At 35.8% G+C, this 23014-nt stretch overlaps 1 protein-coding gene across 1 annotated transcript; it reads right to left on the bottom strand.

The window, feature by feature from the left end:
- Window positions 1–6092: 6092 nt before the first annotated feature.
- Window positions 6093–20806, bottom strand: tmem26 (transmembrane protein 26). Its single transcript, XM_015398226.1, has 6 exons — window positions 20526–20806; window positions 19327–19423; window positions 18981–19061; window positions 10924–11132; window positions 10704–10780; window positions 6093–6770 (listed from the first exon to the last, which is right to left on the bottom strand). Exons 1-6 carry the CDS (start codon window positions 20714–20716, stop codon window positions 6490–6492), a joined length of 936 nt encoding a protein of 311 aa, XP_015253712.1. The 5' UTR covers window positions 20717–20806; the 3' UTR covers window positions 6093–6489.
- Window positions 20807–23014: the final 2208 nt, after the last annotated feature.

The following is a 23014-nucleotide window of genomic DNA, read 5'->3' as shown; positions in this document are numbered from 1 at the left end:
CGGGCCCAAAAAATGGCATCAGCGTAACTCTACTAAACATGGATAATAAAGATCTATGACTGTATTCTATGAGCAAAGTGTAAACTTACAATCTAACAATAAAGTTGAGAAAAGAGAATTGGTTTTACATCCTGCTTCTTTCAGCCTGCGCCAATGAACAAACTCCTTTCCAAGATCGACTTTTTCCTTGATCCCTTTTTTCCTCTTTTTTGCTCCTCTGAAGGTTTAAACTTTTTCCTTGCCTCATAAATGTAAAATCGGCCTGCCATAGCCTACTTCATATAAACTTATACATTAACTGCAACAATCTTCTCCTTCGCCATATTTCTCTCCTTTGCAGCTGTAGCGCTGCTTCTGTCTTTTAAACATATTCTCCATGTTTTTGTTTTCAGGCCTGCATTAAAATCGCTAGTTCCAGTGGGGTGAAATTGGCACTTCTTGTAGCCATTCCGACTCGTTGAATCAGGGCTCCGCTGATGCCTTTTCATACTTGTTACACACTCGCTAAACTCTGAGTGCACCTACTTAGAGCTATTATGAAAATGAAAACTGTAGACCGTAACACCCTCATTCACCCACAACCCCACCAGCTCTTGATTACTCCTTCAAAAGCGACAGCGGGAGTAAGAATTGGTACGCCGCTGCAATGATATCTGACCGGCCTTGCCACCTACAGACATCCCAAGTTCCAAGATCTCATTTCAGGGAGGTGCCTATACCCATCCCCCCCAAAGAAAAAAAAAAAAAAAAAAAACCAAAACCCCCCCTATCCCAAATTCTAATGATGATATGCGCTGAAACAGACATGGTTACTGATAGGTCCTTTGGATCCATTTCATTCTTTTTCTTTACAAATTCAGGTGATAGCTTCAGTGGTACTGAGATAGGATCCCAGTTTTCATCTGCTAAAAGTTTTTTTTCACAGCAAATAAAAAAAATCCTCTAATTTTTACAGATGAATTTAACAGTTTTTCTTGAGTTCTAATTCAAATTTTATAGAAGACGGTAGTTTTAACTTCAATTAAGTCAAAAATATGGAAGATTCCTAAATTATAAATATGTATTGACCTCATAAGAAATATAATTTTTATTGAACCTAATTGAAAATTAATTTCCCTTCATGCAGCTCTCTTAATATATTTGAATCACTTGCCCTGTTTTTTTATTTCATGCTTTTCTGTGCCCCCATGAAAACATGCTGGCCCCCTCCTGACCCACTCTTACATTTGGTCTAGATCCACCACTGTTGCTCACCTTCACTAGACGTGGATATACTTTAGTCTATTCTGCTGTAAAATTAGTCTCATAATTTCGTTTTTTACTCGAGGATTCGACCTCTGCGGTTTCACAGGATGCATAGCTTTGAGTGGTAACTAGGTGACTGCCAGAAAGTAACCCCAAACTTATCAGACTGATCCAATCAGCTCTCTGACAACCAGTCGCCTGGAATGCAGGTTGAACAGAGCATCGCTTTGAACAGATACGCTGCACAGGTTTCACCAGCAACCTCCTCCTCAAACCCCGCGCTCTCTTGTTGTCTGCACAATCGAAGTAGTTCTAATCCCCACATGATGCATGAGTTATTGTATTGCCTGCAAGCTCTCGCTTGCATTAAAAAAACACCACCTTGCAGAGTCTAAAATCCAGGATCATTTATCCGACTCGCGGGCATCCGTGAACTACTATCTATATACCTAAATAAAAACAACAAGCAAATATTATACTTTTCCCTTGTCAGGGACCAAGCTGTCAGGTATTGATAGGTCCAGCAACACCAATGCGTTGGTGCATCCTCACAAACCTGCAGTTAGAGAAAATACAGCAATATTATATGCCAATTAGGATATTCCTGTTAGGAATATTTAAATACTACAGTTTTATAGTAGAGATTGCTGTTATTATGATTTATTCAAAATGGTATACCTTTTAATAAATGCTGATAAAACAAGGAAACCTAACATTTCAATGGTTTTATTTGTGAGGTTTGCCTAACTGCCTGGCATTTATTTTGACTTTTAGCAAGAGGTAAAATAAGTTAAAGTGAGCAACAATAAATGAGTGTTTGCTAGTTATCAAGTTTAAGTAGATGTTTCAGAAATAGAAAAACAAATTAGTTATGCTTTGCTTTAAAAAAATATTGTAAGAGGATTATTTGAACTCTGGGTGAAGATAAAATGTCTGTTTGAAATGATTACATCTCTTGTTGAGGATGATTGTTTCTAAACTGAGAACTATGTAAATGATTAATTATATATGTTCCAGTAGCCTGTTTATGGCCAGAGTTGTATAAAAGCAAATAAACCGCTTGTCTTTCTGAGGGAATGGCAGCTATGATTATTATCAATTATATTAATACCAAATATTCCACACTGCATTGTCACTGGTAATATGACAAAAAGGGAGCAAAACTGAGGCAATCTATCATTTTACTTGGCAGGTCAAGTTAAGCAAGAGATTAGCCTTCAGAATAGTACTAAAGAATAGTGCAATATATTGTATCTCCAGCTATAATCTCACTTTTAACAAGGTCTGGAAGCAATATACCATTTTATAATTCCAGGAAAAGTTTATTTTTCTTCAGTCATAATAAACCATTTTCTGTATCTGCATATCCAGAAGTTATTTTTAGTTTTATGAAGTTAAAACCCAAGATCTGCCCACTCATAATCTTAAGGAGGGCTTTGAATTTCACCCAGACTAGGTGGCAAAGTCTCAAGGTCTGTAACATATGAGTTAGTACTATGTTTTTATTGCATCTGTTAGACTCCACTTCATTTGGATTCTGAGGAATTAAGAAGCCAAATAAACCTGTTTCTGAGTCACCTTTGTAAAATGGCGGAGAGGATTTTTTTTTCCTACTAAACACAATCATTGTACTGAGGAGGTGTAGTTAGTCATGGACATTGCTGTTATAGCTGGTACAGACCAATGTTGTCATGAGAAACAGCTGCTAATTTTTACAGCAGAGGACAAACAATAACACTGTCTCTTCATTTATTCCATGCTACTTCCTCTTTCTTCCCCCTGAACATATGCATAACATACAAATGTGTTATAATTACTAAAACGGACAACCTTCTTATACTGCTGAATTGCGCTTTGACTCAAATAACCACTACAAATTGTTTTCTGTTTTTTGTGAAATGTATACAGATGGACAGCTCGCTCCAGTCAGGGGTGTGTCTCTGCCTCAGTTTCCCAACACCTGAGAATTTGCAGGTGTTCCAGTATCTTATTCATTAAAGATTATATAATGGATTTAAAGGTGAAAAGGTGAATCACAGCTTCGTTGGAAGTTGTTTGTGTGACCGTTGCTATCTTCTGCACATGGATTATCACTTTTACGGACATAAAAACTATTTTTATTTTATTCTGTTTGCCATAAACTTTGTTCTTCGAGCAGTTTCAACCCATAAAAAATTAATACCTCGTATCTCATTTTATTATAGATCGAAGAAATATAAAATATCCTTTATTTGTGCATGTGTTAGAGAGGTAAACAAAAACTATAATTACTGCTCATATGTTTATTTTATAAGTTCATATCCTGCACACACAGAATAAGGTAACAATTATGCCATTTTATTCTTCAGCCTCACTATTGTTTTCGAGTTGGTGATTAAATCAGTGGCTGGAGAAAATATTTTGAGGGTGAGAATAACAGATAACAGACTTAAACATGAAGCAGACAGGCAACAGAGAAAATAGTTTCATTAAAAAGGTAAGAAAAATATGCAAACTCTGATACTGAGGAAGAAAAAAAAGAGCTAAAATGAAACAAGGAGGACACCTAGTGACAATGACAGGGAATGCATTTAAAAAAGTCAGATTGACAGCAGCTGCTGTGAGGGTTTTATTGGGAGTTGAAGGCATTTTGAGGCACTATCAAACAAGAATTTTAAGACAAGTTTGACACTGATAAACAATAAGAAGGTTGCCTTTTAGGATTTGAGGTTTGTAACAATCAATCCATTCTCTTCACCAATATATTCTTGCAGATCTATCTCCAGAGGGCGAGAGGCTGGGTAAAGCCAGAACTGTTGGCCAGGGCTTCCAACAAACTACCACGCAATAATGTTTTTTTTATTTAAATTAACCTAACATGCATATTTTTGAGCTGTGGGTAAAGGAATAAGTAATCATAGAGACTCATACATGGATAAAGAGAACATGCAAATTCCATTCAAAAAGATTCAATTCAATTTAGTTTATTTATATAGTGCCAATTCCCAACACATGTCATCTCAAGTTATTTACAGAGACAATTCCACCAGATTATACAGTCAGATTGGTTCAAGGGTTTCTATCTATGGAAAACCAGTTGATTTATTTGACTCCTTGCAATCCCTCACACCAAGCATGCTTGTAGTGACAGTGGAGAGGAAAACTCCCTTTTAAAGATCCCAGGCAGGTATCAGGCCCAGGCTCTTCTTGTTCCAACTCAATGGTGGTAAAAGCTGTTTGTTACATCATGCTAAAATATTCAACATACACTAGTGAATTTGTTTTACTGGTTATTTCTCTCTGAGTCAAAGTTTGCTCTCAGGTTCTCATAGTGCTGCTGTATGCCGCATTTGCTTTACAAAATACATGCTTAGATGTTTTATACAATTTCACCTCATTTGCATTCACAGTCATGCGAGGTTGAATAAATCTGTTACGGTAACATGATACAGTACATACTTTAAAATAATAAATGCTTTAAAAAAATGTTTCAACAGGCAAAACATGACAAAGTTATACTTAACATTACAATGAGCAAAACATCAAATGAAAAAACAAACCTAACAACAGTAAAACAGTTTTTAAGACATTAGACATAATATTGAAACAATGATCATTGCTCTTAGTCCAGTTCTGGTTCAGGTTTAGCATCTGGACAGATATGGCTCAATTTTACATTCCATAGAGGGCTAATTGTTAAAGGAGATGAGAGACACCAGATTCAATACTGCAGATAAGCTAAAGGATGCTACCTGGCTTTTTTAAAACCTTAGCCAACGAATGATCACTTCCACTAAATAATTAATGCAAAATTAGCCCAAAAAGAGTCTTAAGTGCACATGTAAATAGTTTATAGGATAATTACTTTACAAAAAAAAATCCCTTTTAATTGATCTTGTGCGATATTCAAATTTTCTGACATTTAATTTTTGTTTTTTGTTCCCTGAAAATCACATTTCACAAAATGACAACAAAATACCTGATCAAATCTATATAGTATAGGAATTTCACTTTCTAAATGGGTGTCATGAGATAGATATCATCTTTGAAGAGATTCTGCAAACAGGCAACTGATGCTAGTTTGCTCCATAGATCAATAAATCAACTACTTCAGCTTTATTTATAAAGCTCTTTTAATACAATTAATGTAGATCAAATTGCTTTTCAAAATTAATTGCCATCCAGCATAGAATATACAGTACATCATTACAAAAGATAGAGGCAGCAGCTCTCTCAATATAGAAATGTAGAAATGCTACACTTCTGCATCAATATGAGTCAGTTGAAGTGAATGTGATGATTGTAAATCCCTGTTTATATTTTCCAGATATTGAATGGAAGCTAAAAAAGTTAGCTTTCTGTGTTATGTGTTATGGGAAGAAAAAAGGAATGTAATGACAGACCCTAACACTGGATGCCACTATGTATGCATAAACTGATCTAAAAATAAGTACATTTCCCTAAAGGTGTATTTGCTTAATGTGAGTTGGTAAATACGGTGATCCGCCAATGGATTCAGTTATTTCTGCCCTTAGATCAAGATCATTTAATATTATGCACTTGAAATAAGATGGTGAAGCTCTTTATTCATATTTTCCTTTGGGAAATAGTTTTTATTTATCTGCTGAAGTCAAGGGAAAATTAACTTATTTTAAGAACAACTTACACTCTTATATTTATATGTTTTCAATGTAACCCTAACTTAAATTTTCCCTTGGGTGAAAATGGCTCATAAAAAGAAATGGCTGAACATTAGCATTTTAAATGTGATCTTGAATAAATAAATCAGAGGAAAATCAGGATATTTGCATTCAGTCAAATATTCATTTGTTGTAACACAATTTATGGCAATAAATATTAGAAACATTATTATATTGAGCATTTTGTCTAATGTACCCTGTTTACTGTTTAATTTGATCTTTTATTTAATATGTGACAGAAAATGTGTGCACTCTAATTAAGTTTGATATTTTAAATAGAAAGTTAAGAATATAAAACTGTGTGTTTTGAAATGAACAAAGTTATAAATTCAGCTTTATCCCTTTAGGTAACAGAAAGCAGGTTATTCTTTTAGATCTGAACAATACCAGGTATTTTCAGCTAATTGTTTACACCCTGTAGCTATAAGGTAAGGTGTTAGAACAGAAGACAGAATTACACAAAATTATTTATTCCCTGCTTCACATGTAAGTATTTCTGCCTGTAAGCTATTTCTATAACATCCTAGATCTGACATCTCTCCACCCTGTCAGAGATTCATACTCTTTAGTCAGAGCTGCTGTGACTGGAGGACCTGAAGTCCAGGTATAAAACAAACAACCTGTACACGCTGAGGATGATAACCAGGAAGTTTTTAAAGGAAAAGAAAATAAGCATTTGGTGAAAAACACCAAAGTATATCATTAAGGTGAGCCGGACTACCAGGAAGGGGCCATCCTGAATGAACAGGGTCTCCACGATGCTCCATAGGTCAGTGCTGTGTTTGGACCAGAGGGAGTCTTCCCGGATGCCTTCATCAGCTGCCTCGTTGCTCATGGTCCTCACCACTGAAAAAAAAGCAGGTTATTTTGGTTTTGTTTTTTCTCATGATTGGACTGTCCTGCATATTTAGAAACAATACACCATTGTGCTATACAGGAAATAACCACCCAACTCAACAAAAACAAGGCTGTCTCATGCTTATGTTGATTGATAGTACGGTTCTTAATAATTTACCTCTACTAATTTGTTCCATTTTAGCTTAGGCAAATCTGCTAAATGTTTTAGAATAAAAACAAAACAAAAAACAAAACAAAAAACTGCTAAACATGATCAGTATCAGACAGAGATGTCTGCCTGGAGCTGAGAAACGTAGTGCACCACATATCACCAGTCCATCATAGGACAGCACAGAGTCACACAACCGAGAACAACCCCACTCACATATATACACAAACCAACACACTTACACCTAAAGGGAACTTAGAGCAACCATTTTATTTAGCATTCATTTTTTGAACTACAGAAGGAAGAGTACCCAGAGAGAACATGAGCATGCACAGCAAAAACAGGCTAATCCATGTAAAAAGACATAGAGTTAAGATTTAAAACCCGGCTTGCTGCAAGGCAAACGTGCTGAAAGCTGACCCACCCTGCAGCCCTCAAACAAACATTTTTGGAGTAAATAAAATACGCAGTTTTCAAAAAAAGCTTGGTGGTCTGAATGTGCAAATGGGTTGATTGGATAGCTTGTCATGATCTTGGCACTGATGACTGGATTATTGGTTCATTCCTTCTGTCTGCCTCACTCCGCCAGTTTTCATTACCTTCATCAGATCCACCTGTTCCAGCTTCTACTTAAACTGCTTGGTCCCAGCCATCGGTGCCAGATTATTTGAGCCGTAGCAGAGCTCTCTAGCTTTCTCAGTTTGTTACTCTGATTGCCTGATCCTGACTAGTTTATGTTCCTGGACCTCTGAGCCTTTCTGTACCTGTTCTAATCTGTTTTTTTCTGACCTGTGTTCAGAATCCTGCAGGATTCTGCCTGCTTACGACCTTTGATCTGTCTCCCGAACCTGGCTTGGATTTCTCTTCCGTACATCTTCGGATCTCTGATCTTCTGGCCTGGACTTCTGCTACCTCATCGACACAGGCGTTGGCTTCTCCTTCTGGAAACTCCTGCTCGTCCTCGTCTGCTGGCTTCTGCTCGTCACCTGACTCAGCAGCCTTTTTGGCTTTGGCTCCTGGATCTCTCTGGGCGGTCCCATGCCACCATGTGCTGTGGAACATCATCCAGCTGGATTCCACTTCTTCCTCTGGACTTGGACTGAACTTAGTGCTTCGCTCGTTGTCGTCATCCGTCAGAGTTAGAGAGAGTTTCGTGGTCACTAACCTGTCTTTTCCCCTCTACAGAGATTCTGGCATTTTTCGTCCTAGCTGCTGAGCCACGGATTTTTCAAGCAGTCAATAAATGCTTTTATAAATCACGTCAGTCTGTCTGCCTGAATTCTGGGTCCAACATTCTGAGGCTTGACATATCTCTACACTAATTTAGTTACGTAGTCTACATTTCACTACATATAAGAAGAGGTGTTTCAATGATGTTTATACATGCAAAACACTTCTTTGAATATATCTTTGTTATTTTTACGGTTATGAATGTGACTGAACTGTTATACAATAACCCTTTTCATCTGGGTCAACATCCCCAAATCTAAACTTTTAGAATTCATGAAGAGAGTGTGAAGTTGTTTTTTTTTTTCCGAAATAAAATTGGCAAGATTTTTAATCTAGTTTCCTCCCTCCTTGGGAGACTATATCTCCTTTGACCTGGGAGCATATAGTAATCTGTATGAACTCACTGGGTAATGTGGACAATAGGTTTTGGAGGTTACTGTGTTGGATTAACTTGTAATCCACTCCTAGATAAAAATATGACAATGATAATATTTGAAAACATGTGCTTTGAACATTTTTCATACTTAAACAGTTTGGAAATTCCCATTTATTCCACCTGGCAATGTGAGTTGAAAGCAGAAAGTAGAATAATGTAATGTAGAATAGTGGTAATGTTTTTTTAAATGTATAGAATGTTAAATTTCTCATTAGATGAGCCTCCGCTGTGGTTCTTAGGTTTCCATTTTTATGTACAAAGAAATTTGGATTCGGCCGGCCACCATCTTGCCCTTTATAAACTGTTTTTGTGTGTGTGTGTTGGCTAAATTCATGGTGGGAACTGACTTGCTCTGGCTATTTCTGGATCAATTATAACACAACCACACATTGTGAAAACCATCATCCAGTTAATCTCTATCAATTCATATGTGAGGCCTTGCTTGTACAACTAAACAATAAAGCTACTTGGCCTTGGCATCCCTCTCTGTATCTGTAAACTGAAGATGCAGTAGACGAGGAGTCTGCTCTCTTCAGCAAATTCTGAGTGAAGGCATACAGCATGCTGCCTAATATACCATCTACTTAGAGGAGAAGAATAAAAGATCTGTAAAAAGAAAAAAAGTGATTTTACTCTAGAGAATCAGTGCATTTTTTCTATCCTCGTTCCTGGCAGATAGATTATCCACCCACAACTGTACTGTACTTCCCACGCTGTTTTAACTGGAATAAGGGATGTTATTGTTTTTTTTTTTCTTAAACATCTTTCATTTTTTTCCATTTGCTCTGTGTCTGCGCTGTTGAATGTTTGATTTATATCTAACCACTTAGTTTTGTCTCTTTTCTTTAATGCACTGCCGTTTTTAGTAAAGATAATACTTCATTAAGGATAACAGCTAAATTTCAAGGTATTTGGAGAGTTTCCAGCTTTGATTCTGCTGGGCACTTCAGTCACTTGAGTCATTCCAAGTCATTAAGAAACAATTAGGTTAGAAACCCACAACCCCTGCGACAAACTAACATCCTCTTCCTTACCTCATCTAAGTTCGACTAAATTTTCTTAAGAATCCATGAAGGGGTGCAATTCTGTTGAGTTATTTGTGTTCGACAGGAAATGACCGTTAGCTTTGCACATGTCTGAGAGTTTATCAAGTCTCCTGCGTTGACTCATACAGTACAGATGGACTGATTGTTTTCAGTTTTATTCTTCTGCAAAGCAAAACCATCCCTCTGGCATTCAGACTCCTGGGGTTTTTTTGGCAGTTAACTGATTTGTTTCAAATAAGTACATCACCAAGGCCAAGCATAATCTTCAGCTTCCAAAGAAGAGAGATTTTGACATTGTCTCAGAATAAACTGATTAAACTTTACTGAGGTATGTTTAACACAAAACAGCTGGGAAACAAAGATTGTGTGGAAATTCTTTGGCCACTAAGACTGAATCTGAACCACAAGTTTTTGTGAGCCATCATTTTGTGTTTACGGCCAATCTAAACATGTGTTCATTGGTTATCAGTTAAGTTCTGTGTACTCTGGGTACAAAAGTAACATTTCTAATCATTTTCATATTTTAGCATTAAGGAGTAAGATTACTATATTTACACAATATAACTGTGTCTGTGCTGATTCCTCAGAAAAAAAAGGTTATTCTACCTTTCTTAAGTCTTTAGGTACACAGTTAATATTGCTCTGACTGTAACAAGTCTCAACAAAAATTACACAATCTCTCCTTGTGTTTTTTTTTTTGCCATCAGCTGGCCCAGCTTATCAGGACAGACAGCGACTGGATAACTCCCTCCTGCATCAATTTCAGCTCATTAGATCATCATTATCTTCTTAAATATCTTCTGATCTGTCATCAGACGTGTGAGTCTGGGCATGTCTGTCTTTTAAAAGACTTCATAATTCCTTTGTAGTCTAGTTTTCTCAGAGTTTGTGATTGGACAGCAACAGAGATAAAAACCAGTCTGTTTACTTAGAGTACCAGCTTGAAAGCACGGACTTCACTGTAGAGTTTTCTCTAATAACATTGTTTGGATTGTCTGAGATTGCTGTACCTCCTCAAAAAGCATGGATGTTATCATTATAAAAACCAAGCAGAGACTGACCACACAGATGACAGGGGAACTGCAGCATGCTCCAAGTCCACACAGCTAGGATGACGTAGACCAGCTGAGGTCTGTTTCTGCAAAATACAAGCAGAAAGGATTCTGGGTGCCAAGATTCGATAAACTTACAATCTAAGTTGCTGTTTTTACTATAACATGGATTAAAATGTGTAAAAAAGGCAGAAGTGGGAAACATATAAGAAGGGAAAGCAGCACTTACTGTATATCATCCTTTGTCTCACTGGTAAACTCCAGGATGTCTGCTGCTGTGCCAACAAATATAAGCAGAAGCTGAGACAGCTGATCTCTAGAGACCCCACCACCCAAAGGGAGAATCCACTTCCCTATGATGACGAGGATGAGCACAATCTGATGAAGAGCCAGGATCCAGCTGTTCTGGCAGACACTTGAAAACATGTTACCCCAATTCTGGAAAAATAGAGGAGCAACGAGAGAAAGAATTTCTATTATTTGAGAAATTTCTTTATTTGCTTGGTAGGTACAATAGAAAAAACTCATTTCACAATATTTCACTTTAAATCATCAATTTGTAAAAACCTGTCAGGCAAGAGCACATCTACAGTAACTAAAAAGTGTGTCACCTGTTCACATTTTGTAACTTTTCAGCCACAACCTTAAATGTAGTATCCTAATGGGATTTTATGTGATACTCAAACATAGGATGATAAATAACTAAAAATAAACATTATCATCATTATGTTATTATATTATTTTTAAAAGTAGATACTGTAAAACTGCAGTAGAGATTTTATCTAAATAATAGGTAGAACCCTGTTTGAACACAGCTGCAAGTATTTTGGCAGCAGGCTGCTGTTAGTGTTACTCTTCGAATTACTAAATGTTTTCCCTTTTTCAATAGCTCTTGCTGGTTAATAGGATATAGAGCACAACGACATAAGAGTTTGTGACAAATTGTCAGAGTAATGTCTGAAGGGGTCCAGTCTTGCATTTTTCCAGGGTTGTACTGGATCTAACTCTGCATGTCGTACCATGAACTGCAACCAACTTTGTCGCCCCTGCAGAGGACAATCACCCCACAGCACCATGCTGCACTTCCATGTTTTACAGCAATTATGTTGTCTTCAAAGTGATATGCAGTGCTAGTTATCACCCAAATAGAGTTTTGCATAAAGGAAAGAAAGTTTAGCTTTGGTTTTCTCTCAATGAACGACATTATTCTATGTGTTTGCTATGCTATCTACATCTGGAGAAAGGGCTTTTATTTAAAATCAATGACTAATTTTTATGCTAAAGTCCTGATTTAGCCAAGTCTGAGTCCAGAGTAATAGTTATCTTGTCAAGCGATTCACTTTCCTTTCTCGGATGATGAACTGAACAGAGCTTTTTTTTTTAATGTATTTTAGATGGTCTAAAAAAGAGTTTTCAGAGAATAGCTGGATTAACACTGGGGTTAGTTTGTACATTTTGGGCGGCACCCCGGCAAATTATCAAATTACTTTTACTTAGTGTTTCAAGAAAAATTGGTTAAACAAGAAAATGCAGCAAAAAGCCTTTTGATCACTTTTTTATTCAGGTTAGGTGTGTGGAAGCAGGGGACCTGAGGACCAGGGTTAAATACCTGGATGTAGATCACGCCCACTTATTTCATGCACAGTTTATTTATTTAAACATTTATTTAAACATAAACATTTAAACATAAGGTCCATAGTCTTTTGTCTTATCGCCCAGAAAACCTTATGTCTCAGATGCAAGGTAATGGAGCACTGATCAACTCATGCGATGGGAAAAATATTTTTACACTCTATTGCTCTTAGGCCTCTAGTTATTAACCTGAAGGCAAGTTTGTTTTGTTTCCTTTATTACAAAAAAGTATTCACTCAAGCAGAACATCATTTAGACCAGGGGTCACCAACATGGTGCCCGTGGGCACTAAGGGGCCCTCAAGGACCACAAGGGGTGCCCTTAGAGTCTTCTGAAAATAGAATGACTCAACAGTGAGCTACGTTTGAAATTTCACTGTATTCTGTTGCTCTTCTTTTTTTAATCAGTTATAGAACATTTCATCATTTAATCATATATGGCATTTAAGCATGTATAGAGATTTCAAAATTAAAATGTCTAAAAGAAAATTAGAAATTTAAAGAAATGATAAAGATATTTTTATAATGTATGAAGTTTAGAAGAACGTTGACCCTTGCCATTCATAGGTCAGTATTGGTAGCCCTTCCTGTGACTCAGTACACCTGAATTAGCCCTCAACTGTAAAAAGGTTGGTGACCACTGATTTAGACAATACAGTCCCACTCCTAACTTACCAAATATAGATGCTTGGTCAAGTCCCTTCAGATTCTGACATGACAATGGTACACCTGTCGTCATTTACTGACACGAAGGGTACATGACAGTTTGTGGCAAAAACTTCTGCAAATTTTCCATGAACTGTAAGGTAGTAACATACATCTACACCTAAAGAAACAGCAGTATACATGCTACCACACACTCTTAAAGCTAACGACACTAACTTCGTAGGCTAAAATGAAAACCAAGCTGTCATTTACACTGTGTGTAAATATATGACGATAGGAGTACATCCATAATAATAATAATAATAAGTCGGAGCACCTAACAGAGAAATTGCAACAAGTTTTTCTGGAGTCCTGATAGGTTAGCGTGTTGTCGACCTGCCTCAACCATATCTACTTTAAACCTTTGCAGCATCATTGCGCTATGATGATTCCAGCAATGGACTGTGACGACAGTGGAGGCACCCAGCATTCTGGTTTCTACATTGTCGTCTTAGAGGCGAAGAAAAAAAGAACTGAGGAAAAAGGATAAAGTGATTTTTCACCAGAGAAACATGCATTTTTTCCTTTCCTTTTTGTTCCTGGCAGATTTTATTCACCCCACTTATTATTTATCCACAGGGGTACTTTCCTCACTCTTTTTAACAAAAACAAGGGTTATTATTATTTTTTTTAAGCTTCAAATTTTGTGATCTGCTCTGACATTGCCCTCTATCCAGGAACTGGTTAGCTATTAACTATTTCATTTATATCTAACCACTAAATAGTTTTGTCTCATTTTCTTTTATAAAAAAAATGTGCACATGTGATTTTCTGTTAAATAAAATACATTATTCACCTAAATTCAGTTTATTTATATAGTGCCAATTCACAACACGTCATCTCAAGGTACTTTAGAATTCAACCAGATCATACAGTCAAATAGATTCCAATTTTTCTATTTAAGAAAAAACAGCTGATTGCATCGACTCATTCACTCGAAGGCAATCCCTCACACCAAGCATGCTTGTAGTGACAGTGGAGAGGAAAATTTCCCTTTTAACTGGAAGAAACCTCCAGCAGAACCAGAAATGATAACAGTTAATTTCCTAGGTATTTAGAGAGAAATCTCCAGCTTTGATTGTGGTGGTCACTTAGGTCAACACATTGTCCAACTTGAGCTGTGGATCTCTGTTGCTCCTCCAAACTTATCATAGGCTACTTTGTTTTCCTTTTATCTATACTACACTGTATGTAGATATTCCATGCATTTCCCTTTTCTCAGATGAATGAACAAAGCTTTGTGAACACTTTAAAGCCTAAGATAGTGTTTAGAACCTGCTGCCATAACATCATCCCTTATCTCTGAGCTGTATTTATTGGTTCCACAATCCTATTTGTTCTCTAATGTTAATAAATCCTACTGAGAACAACTGGATTTATTGAGAGATTTAATCTAATATGTGGAATATTTCTAATTAGGTGACATGTAAAGGCAAATTATTGAGTTATAATTTACTTGAGGTTAAAAGCACGAAAACTGACAAAAATGCACAAAAAATCTTTGTGCTTATCATGTGCTTGTCACGTGCTAATGACCTTATATGTTGGTAATACTTTGGTTTTATTTACTGTTCCTAAACAACTATTTCAACAATTTTACTACTGATTAGTAACTAATTGTTCTTTATTGAACATAAGCTTTCTACTCAAAGACTCACTAAGAGTGAGTAGAGACTTGATTTGTGATTATCAGGTTAATCTATTCTGTTTTTGAGAAACCTGGTTGCAGAAAGAGGATTACGTTTTAACATGGTCTGGATGACTACCCCATTCTGATTCACTGAAGGGTTTCTGTTAAAATGTTTAATGGAAATAACAGGAAAACCTTCTAATCAAATAGCCTGATTGTTCTAAGTTATTGTGCTGACTTCCTCTGAAATTATACTTTATATCAGCTGCAAGTTTTGTGGCTCGAGCTGGTTACCTTGGAAACGCTTTACAATGAGATATTTATACCGTAGTCCATTCAACCAATTCTTAGGAAAATGGTAAAAAATTGTAAAAAAAACTTTAATGTATTAATAATTGATATAATATTTTTTATTTCTTACATAGTAAAAGCGGGAGAATGCCCTCTTCTCAATTCATGGGGAGTTATTTTGCTTCTTCTTTTTTCAACACACTTCTTGCTCCCTCGTTGGCTATTTGCCATGAACCGCTTGATTGTGCGATGATCCCGCTTCAAAAACTTGGCCATTTCTAAACTGCTGCACACCTCTGAAAAACATCTGACAATTTTTGACTTTTCACAGTCTGTCAAATCTGTTTTCTGACCCATTTTGCCAAAGGAAAGGAAGTTGCCTAATAATTAAGCACACCTTATATAGGGTGTTGATGTCATTAGGCCACAGCCCTTATCATTACAGAGATGCACACCACCTGATTTACTTAATTGGTAATTGGCTTTCAAGCCTATACAGCTTGGAGTAGGACAACATGTATGAAAAGGATGAAGTGGTCGAAATACTAATTTGCCGAATAATTCTACACACGGTGTGTAAGGTCCACATTTGTGTGACCACTTTTGCTGTAATGTTGCTATAACAACACAATTTCCCAATTTTTGAACAATAAAGGGATTTTCTATTGTATCTTATTTGATTATGAATACAGCTAAGGACATCATAGTCCTTAATAGTAGAGTAAACTCTCAGTCATAAGGTCATGCAACCAAAAGCTTAAACTGGAAGGTAAACTACTGTGAAGAAAATTATGGAGAACAGTAAGCTCTTCAGAAGATTTTTAAACAACAACAAAGTGTCTTCAGTAAGAAGCTTTTCCAGATCTGGCGCAAGACAGAAGATCCTTCCTGTCTACAGCTATCTACACCTACAATAGCTGGTTAAAAAAATAACCTTACTGCAACTTTTAATTTTCCTTTGTGATTAAAAAAGTATTTTTTAATTGAATTGAATTGAATAGGATGTAAAACTAAGAACAGCTTAGAAAATGAAAATGATCAGACTCTCTAGTGGGCGAAGTTTAAAATTTCCTTTTATTCTGTTGCTCTTCTTTTTTAATCATTTATAGAGAGTTCTATCATACAGTTTTACTCATATAGGTCATCTTAGTATTTATAGATTTCAAAATGACAATATCTAAAAGAAAGTCAGAAATAAAAAGAAACAATAAAAGTAGCTCTATTAAACATAAATTTTTGGTGATTGCTGATCCCTCCAGTTCATAGGTCAGTATCCTATAACTCCCATCATCCTTAAAATTGATGGTAACATCACATTCACATTTTCTTTCCTTTAACACATTTTATTTTCAATAGACAACTTAATTTAAATCATATGTTGTTAAACATTTATATTTGCAGCTTTATTTTAACTAGTTTAAACTTTAAGAAAAAAATACTGAATTAAAAAAGTCTTTTTTCAAGAAAAAATTCTGGCCCAGTTGTACAAATTAATACACCCCCAAGTGAATACAGAATAAATATTGTGTACTGGATGAATGTCAATAGATGGTAACGTCTGCAATTTGAGAGTAAAAAGGTCACTGTGAACCAAACTCCATAAACTCCAAAGCACTGCTTTCAACTAGATGGAGGAAAAACATTTTTTCCAAACATTTTTAATTAAAAACTAAAGACAAATTTGATATAAGAGTTTTAAACTGTCTGTAGCTCTCCTTTTGTTTCATTTTTTACTGGGTTTTAGTAGCTTTTATTCCGTTTACAGTATATTTTGTTTCTTATTTCTTTCTGAAATCATTTTTATATGTTTTTTTGTTTTTGTTTGATTTTTAGAGCAACCACAGCTGCCACAAAGTGCTGTACAAACCAAGGACATTTTTAAATGTATAGAAAACCACAATAAAATAAATAAAACAAACAAACAAACAAACAAAAAAGAAACTAATAAAAATGTAAACAAGCAAAACTACAATAAAACCACCACTCTAATACATCATTTTTTATGGACTTTCTGTAGATTTAAATCCTTTTAACTTTACTGTTCAACTTTGCATTTGTTTTTCTTGTATTATTTTGGTCCGTTTTTTGATTATTATTTTTATATTTTACTATTGATAATCTTATTTACATTATATCTGTATATATATATTTCCATTTGGTTAATACTATTATTATTTCCTTATTTTCTTACAGTATGTCGTTTTCCTCTTGAAAAGTGTTCCCGTGGAGCACTAGGAAATAATATATTTAGAGCTAAAGACTGGAAATATAGCCACCAGTGAAAAACTCCTTAGAAGTTTGAACCTTAAATACAGTCAGAAAACCAGAAGATCTATTATCTTTTTTTTATTATTTCTTTCTCCTTGGATAAATTTACAAGTTGAAATGGTTGAGTGTTTCTAAACATGCTCTTAAAAAACAGATTATGTCATCCAGGATTATTGCTTCCTGGGGGCTAAAACTAAGCAAAACCAATCATGACACCATTTTTTTTCAAAGTTTTTTTTTTTTTATCCTGTTTCCTTTTCCTGGGTAATAAGGGTGGGGTTGTTCCCCTGCTGGTAATCTGTTTCTTCACGCTTTGTCATAGACACACTATCTAAGAATCTGCTATAAGATCTTGACCACCTGCCAAATGCAGTCCCTCCTATTTTACTGGGCTGCTCAGAGCCATCAAGACATCTGGAATCAAGATGTTGGCAATGACTTGCACAGACTTTGGCTGATTCTCTTCTCCTTGTAGACTGTGGTAAGAGGGGGGAGTATATTTTTTTCTTTAGAGGTGGTTATTTAATGCTGACCATGCCATTGTACTCAGCACATAGAATACAAGTACAGTTGTTTTTTTACTAATTATGCTGGACTTTGTATTTACCTCTGAGAGATTTCCACAAACCATGAGTTAAAAGATATCCACAGGGAAAAACTAAAAACCAAGTTTGCATGCACTTCAGGATGTTCTACACCAGCCATGCTTTGGCTTGTGGACTTCTCCAACTTGACCACTTTCTACTCACCTTAGAGATATGTTGTACCAACCAGGAGTCATTTTTTGTGATTTTGTATCAACTTATGCAACTGTTTATCAAGCAGAAAGTCACACGGAATTTTTTTTTTTTTATTAGAGGTCCTTATCTGTAATACTGTAACTGATATTTTGGGTATTTTGTTGGGGACATTGTGCAGTTACCTTGTAGCAATATTGTACATGTCTCATTGTCCAACACCCATAGCACATAGAATTTTTGGAGTAGAATATACCCTCCATTAATTTATACGTGAGGTTTGAGCATAACTATTTCTCCTTATCTCCAAAACTCAGAGTACTACACTACTAAGACAAATTACTCACCTATACTGTAGCTTTTACTGATTTTTTCAGAGATGTAAACTGATTTTAAGAGGTGGCTATAATATCAAGTTTAGATTGTGTTTCCAAAGTTTAAGTTCCTCATAAAATGGATCATTTGTGACTGAATTGAACTGCTCAGCAGGTGCCTGCAAAAAAGATCAAGCTTACTGAAAATGCTCTGCTGTCCACCTCAGAACTGGCAACCAGATGTCATGCATTCTGTATATAAAGACACTTTCACCATTTTTTATACAAAAAAGTTATTGCAATATGTAAAATAATTTGGGTAAATTTTAACCATCAGTTTTGATTATTTTTCTTTATATTTCTTTTTTATACAGCAGTTTCATCTAAAACTGAAAAAAAAAACACTTTTGTGGAATTATCAAATTCAGATTTAAAATATTTACATTTTGAGTAAGAAATGTCCAAATGCACCCTAGATCACATTTTCAAAAAAAAAAACAGGAACAAAATTAAGCTGACCAGTTTTTTAAAGTAATTTATATTGTAATTGTTTGAACATCACAATAGCCACCCTGGGCCATACCTGTCCATATCAGCAGTAATATGGTCTCCATACCATTAAAAATAACTACACTTCACTGTTGGTTCATTCATCCTTATTAAGGAATCTCCAATCTCATAAAAATTTTATCAATTATTCATTGTCTTACCTTAATAGAATCAAGGACTGTGAGGTTTTTCAAACTTTCACTCTGGTTGATCCCACTGAGAATACTATCAAGGCGATTGCACTGCAAATAAATGAAAGAGCCATCATACAATACTGTTACATTTCTTTTGTGTGTGTGTGTGTGTGTGTGTGTGTGTGTGTGTGTGTGTGTGTGTGTGTGTGTGTGTGTGTGTGTGTTTTTAAGCACAAAAAATCCATGTTCAGAAATAAAAAGATATTTATTTTGCAGCCTTTCCCTCCTATTTTTATTTCTCAGGAATATACATTTGGCAAAGGAAGGAGCTTTCAGGCATCAGTGCAGAAGTTTTTTTGGTTTATTGGACTACCTTAATGTCCAAAGACTTGTTATCTTGGTGGTGGAGCTCCAGAATCCAGATGGAGGGAATGATACTTATGAGAAACAGAAAAATGGTAGGAGAAAACCTGCAAGAAAAAGGAAGTTAATTCATCAGTAGCATGAACTGCCTCAACATACTAATTCATCTATTGAATATTTTGTTGATTAACTGATCAATTTACAAAGAGATACTTTGAGCAAATTACAATTTCTTAATAAACAACAGTTTTTAACTTGGAAAAGGGAACTATGCCACATTTTTAATAATTTGTGAATGGAAAAAACATGTAAAATAAAACTCAATGCTCATATTTAAAATATCTTTAGAGACAAAGAAGGTTTGTTTCATTTTAAATGCAAAATGTTTATCTATTTTGTACTATTTTTGCTTTATTATTGTTCCGAGTGGATTATTAATTCACCCATTAGCATATGATAGATTATGTAGAGTCATACGAAAATTAACTGATTAGTTGTTTTAATATGAATCACAATTTATTAAATGACTACTTCACATTTAAGGGATGAATTTAAATGAGTAGTGTACATTATTTGATGCAAATGTATGATTTGGAAGAAGAAAATGAGGATTTAAACTGAATATTTTGACCCTAAGAAATATATTCATGGTTCACTAAATAACGATTTTATCCCAGTTTTCCTTTTAAAAACCGTTTATAGGAATATCGAACTACAGGATGTAATCATCTCCCTCTTTACCCTTTCAAGAAAATTCCTTGAAAACCGCAGTTTTTTAATGACTTGATGAATTATTAAAGAAAGACTGTAAAAATATTCTCTACTATTATCCAACCACAAAGAAAACAAGGAAATGGGGTCATTATTCTCTGATAGCATCTTCTAAATAAAGCATCAAAAGCAATGTTGTTGTTTTTTTGAACCACATAACAAATAAGGCTGCTTAATGAGGGCTGACTCTGATGTTCTGTCCCTGAGCAGGTTTTATAATCCCAGGACAATTTCAATGAGAAAGCAGGATGCATGGGAATAGATGGCTTTAGATTATAGAAGTTTAGATTATAGTTTAGATTATAGACTACTTATTAGGTTTGTTTTAGCACTTAATCTTAATGTGCAGCATGGTATTTAAGATTAGTTTTAAGGAGAGTTCATATCAATTATAATAAAGTATATGATAAAATTAATCACATGCATAAAATGTTTTACCATTTGTAATCCTGTCCTTCTCGCCACTTCAGTGTTATTATCATTTCAGCAACAAGCGGCACAAAGAGTAAAGTCAGCAACCAGTAAAAGGGATCTTCCTTGACGAATGTCACCCTCCAGACGGCGACCAGAGCAACCAGAATAAATAAAACCCTGGTGATGATGGCACTCAGAGAGCTGAATAGACCCATGGTGCGTTCACTGCTCCTTATTCCTGCAAGCTTAGGATCCAACAAGCAGCTGCTCCCACATTGAGGAAAGAAAAACAGGGAAGGAGATTTCTATCAAAGTCCCCAAACTTTTAGCTCCACCTTCCTGTTTGAACAACTCCTCCAACATGAATTGCATGAATATTTGTGGATAGTGACGCTGGATGGTGCTTGAGGTCCGGGCGGTTTCAAAAAGCTTATACTGTACATAACTTTCCTCATTGTGATTTATGCCTTTGGCTCTGACTCCACCGCGAACTTAACTACGACCTCAGTTTCCTTTAACAGGAAAAGCCTCAGAAAAAATAAAGCTGACTTAGAAACTTGTTTTTAATGCAATGCAAGCTGAGTGGGCTTAATGGAGTGGGTTTTGTGGTTTTCTCTGGAGCCTTTGGCCAAAATGGCTCTTGCTCAGGGTGATATAGCAGGGTGGGCTCTTTCGAAGCTTGAAATAACAAAAATGATTGAAAACTATGTTAGGGCTGAAGGTTCGTGGGGCATCAAATGTACTACGGATTATCTCTGTAAAAGCTTAATTTTTAAAAAGTTTTTCAACAGAACTGTTATATTTCGAAGACACTGAGGCTTGATATTTTCTTCAGTAAAACTTATCGTTTCCTGTCGTCCTGTCCAGCTGCCACTGAGTAGATTATAATCGCACACATTTGATATCCTCCAACAGATATAACAAGAGAACAAAACTGTAGAATATGCAATTTAAGGAAACTCTTAGGGCTATGATGATGTTTCCAAACACTATCATGTGGCCTGTCCTCTATTTCTCTGACATGGCTTCAACTTTAGTGAACATGTCTCTTAGTTGATTTATTTTCTGATCCTAAGCAAGAGGTAACAGGAGAAAACTACATTGTTTTGTTGTTGGTGGCATTAGGCTTCTGTGTTCGAGCAGGTTTTTTATTGTTGAAAGAAATCGCTGTATACTATTATTATTACTGTACTTTACAGGCTGTAAGTTGCTCTAGAGTATAAGTCATATTAGTTTAAAAATGCAACATAAAAAAATTATATATATATATATATATATATGTATGTATGTATGTATAGCTAGCTAGCTAGCATTGGACTATATGTTATACTTATTTAGAAATTTCTTCCTCAAATTGAATGACTGTAAAAAATCAAATTAGTGCATTGCCTCACCAACATCAGTAGAGGGTAGTTTTACTCCAATTACGCTTCTTTGTGAGCCTCATCTTTAAAAAATCTTTTTGAGTTTGTTTCTGTTTTTCAGCTGACAATACGTGATTCACAGCCAGTTGTACTGGTCAACAGCCACTGTTCCTGTGTAGCTGGTTGTGAAATATGCAACCACTTGCGTTATTATATCAAACAGCCCATTACTCTCCAAGTGGTATGTCAGCGGTACCTCCAGTCCTTGTTTGCACACAAACTGAACAGAAGTGGCATAAACCCCGATCAATGGATTGTATAATTTGAATGAACACTTGCATCTCCTTTTACTAGTGCCTTTTCTCGTAACATCAAGTTCTGTATAATCAGGGAGTGAAGCCGGGACCTGTCGACACCATGGTAGTCAGAAAATCAAAACCAGGTGCTACTGCAGTCAGTGGAATTAGGTGTGTAATAGATCATTTATCTAGGTAGAATACGATTTGTTGTAAGAGAAGAAAATGTCGTCTAGCCTGTGTATTTTAGATAACAATATGTGGTTCACAAATTGATAAATAGTTTAATGAAGTAATAAAGCAAGTTATTGATTGCTTAATGGTGTTATTTCAGATCTAAACTTTACAAAGGCTACAGTGGTGATCTCCCAGTCCCGTCCACACTCAACCCTGGACCTGCCTATGCTGGAATGGCTGCAGAATGTGTCCCCCTCATCTGCCAAATGAATGTTTCTGCCGATAAGCCCACTGCATGAAAAGTGAGATTTTCGTCCCCGTAAACTCCCGCAGNAGATAAACAGGTCCTTATTGTGTTTAAGATCCTCACGTCCTGTCTCTGGTGTGAACGGAGAACAGTTGTCTGAAATGTTTATCTGAACATATATTTATGTCTTTTGATGAAGTGCTTCTCTTGGAAAGACTCAATGTTCGTGTGTAAGGAGTCTTTATAATGCAAAGGTGGGGCAGGACCTAGTCAGAGCTACACTGGATGCTATACGCAGCTGTCTCGTGTGGTTCTCCTCTGCAGAGCGGAATACAATTTTTTTTACTTCCTTACTCTCAGTGCTCATTTTTACTCCACAATTTGGCGTCACGAACAGGATCCTTCGCTGATCTGTCTGCTCGGTGGATT

This window comes from Cyprinodon variegatus, unplaced genomic scaffold (genome assembly GCF_000732505.1).
Source record: "Cyprinodon variegatus isolate N-32 unplaced genomic scaffold, C_variegatus-1.0 Scaffold919, whole genome shotgun sequence".
NCBI classification, from domain to species: Eukaryota; Metazoa; Chordata; class Actinopteri; order Cyprinodontiformes; family Cyprinodontidae; genus Cyprinodon; species Cyprinodon variegatus.
This window is presented reverse-complemented; position numbering and strand designations above follow the sequence as displayed.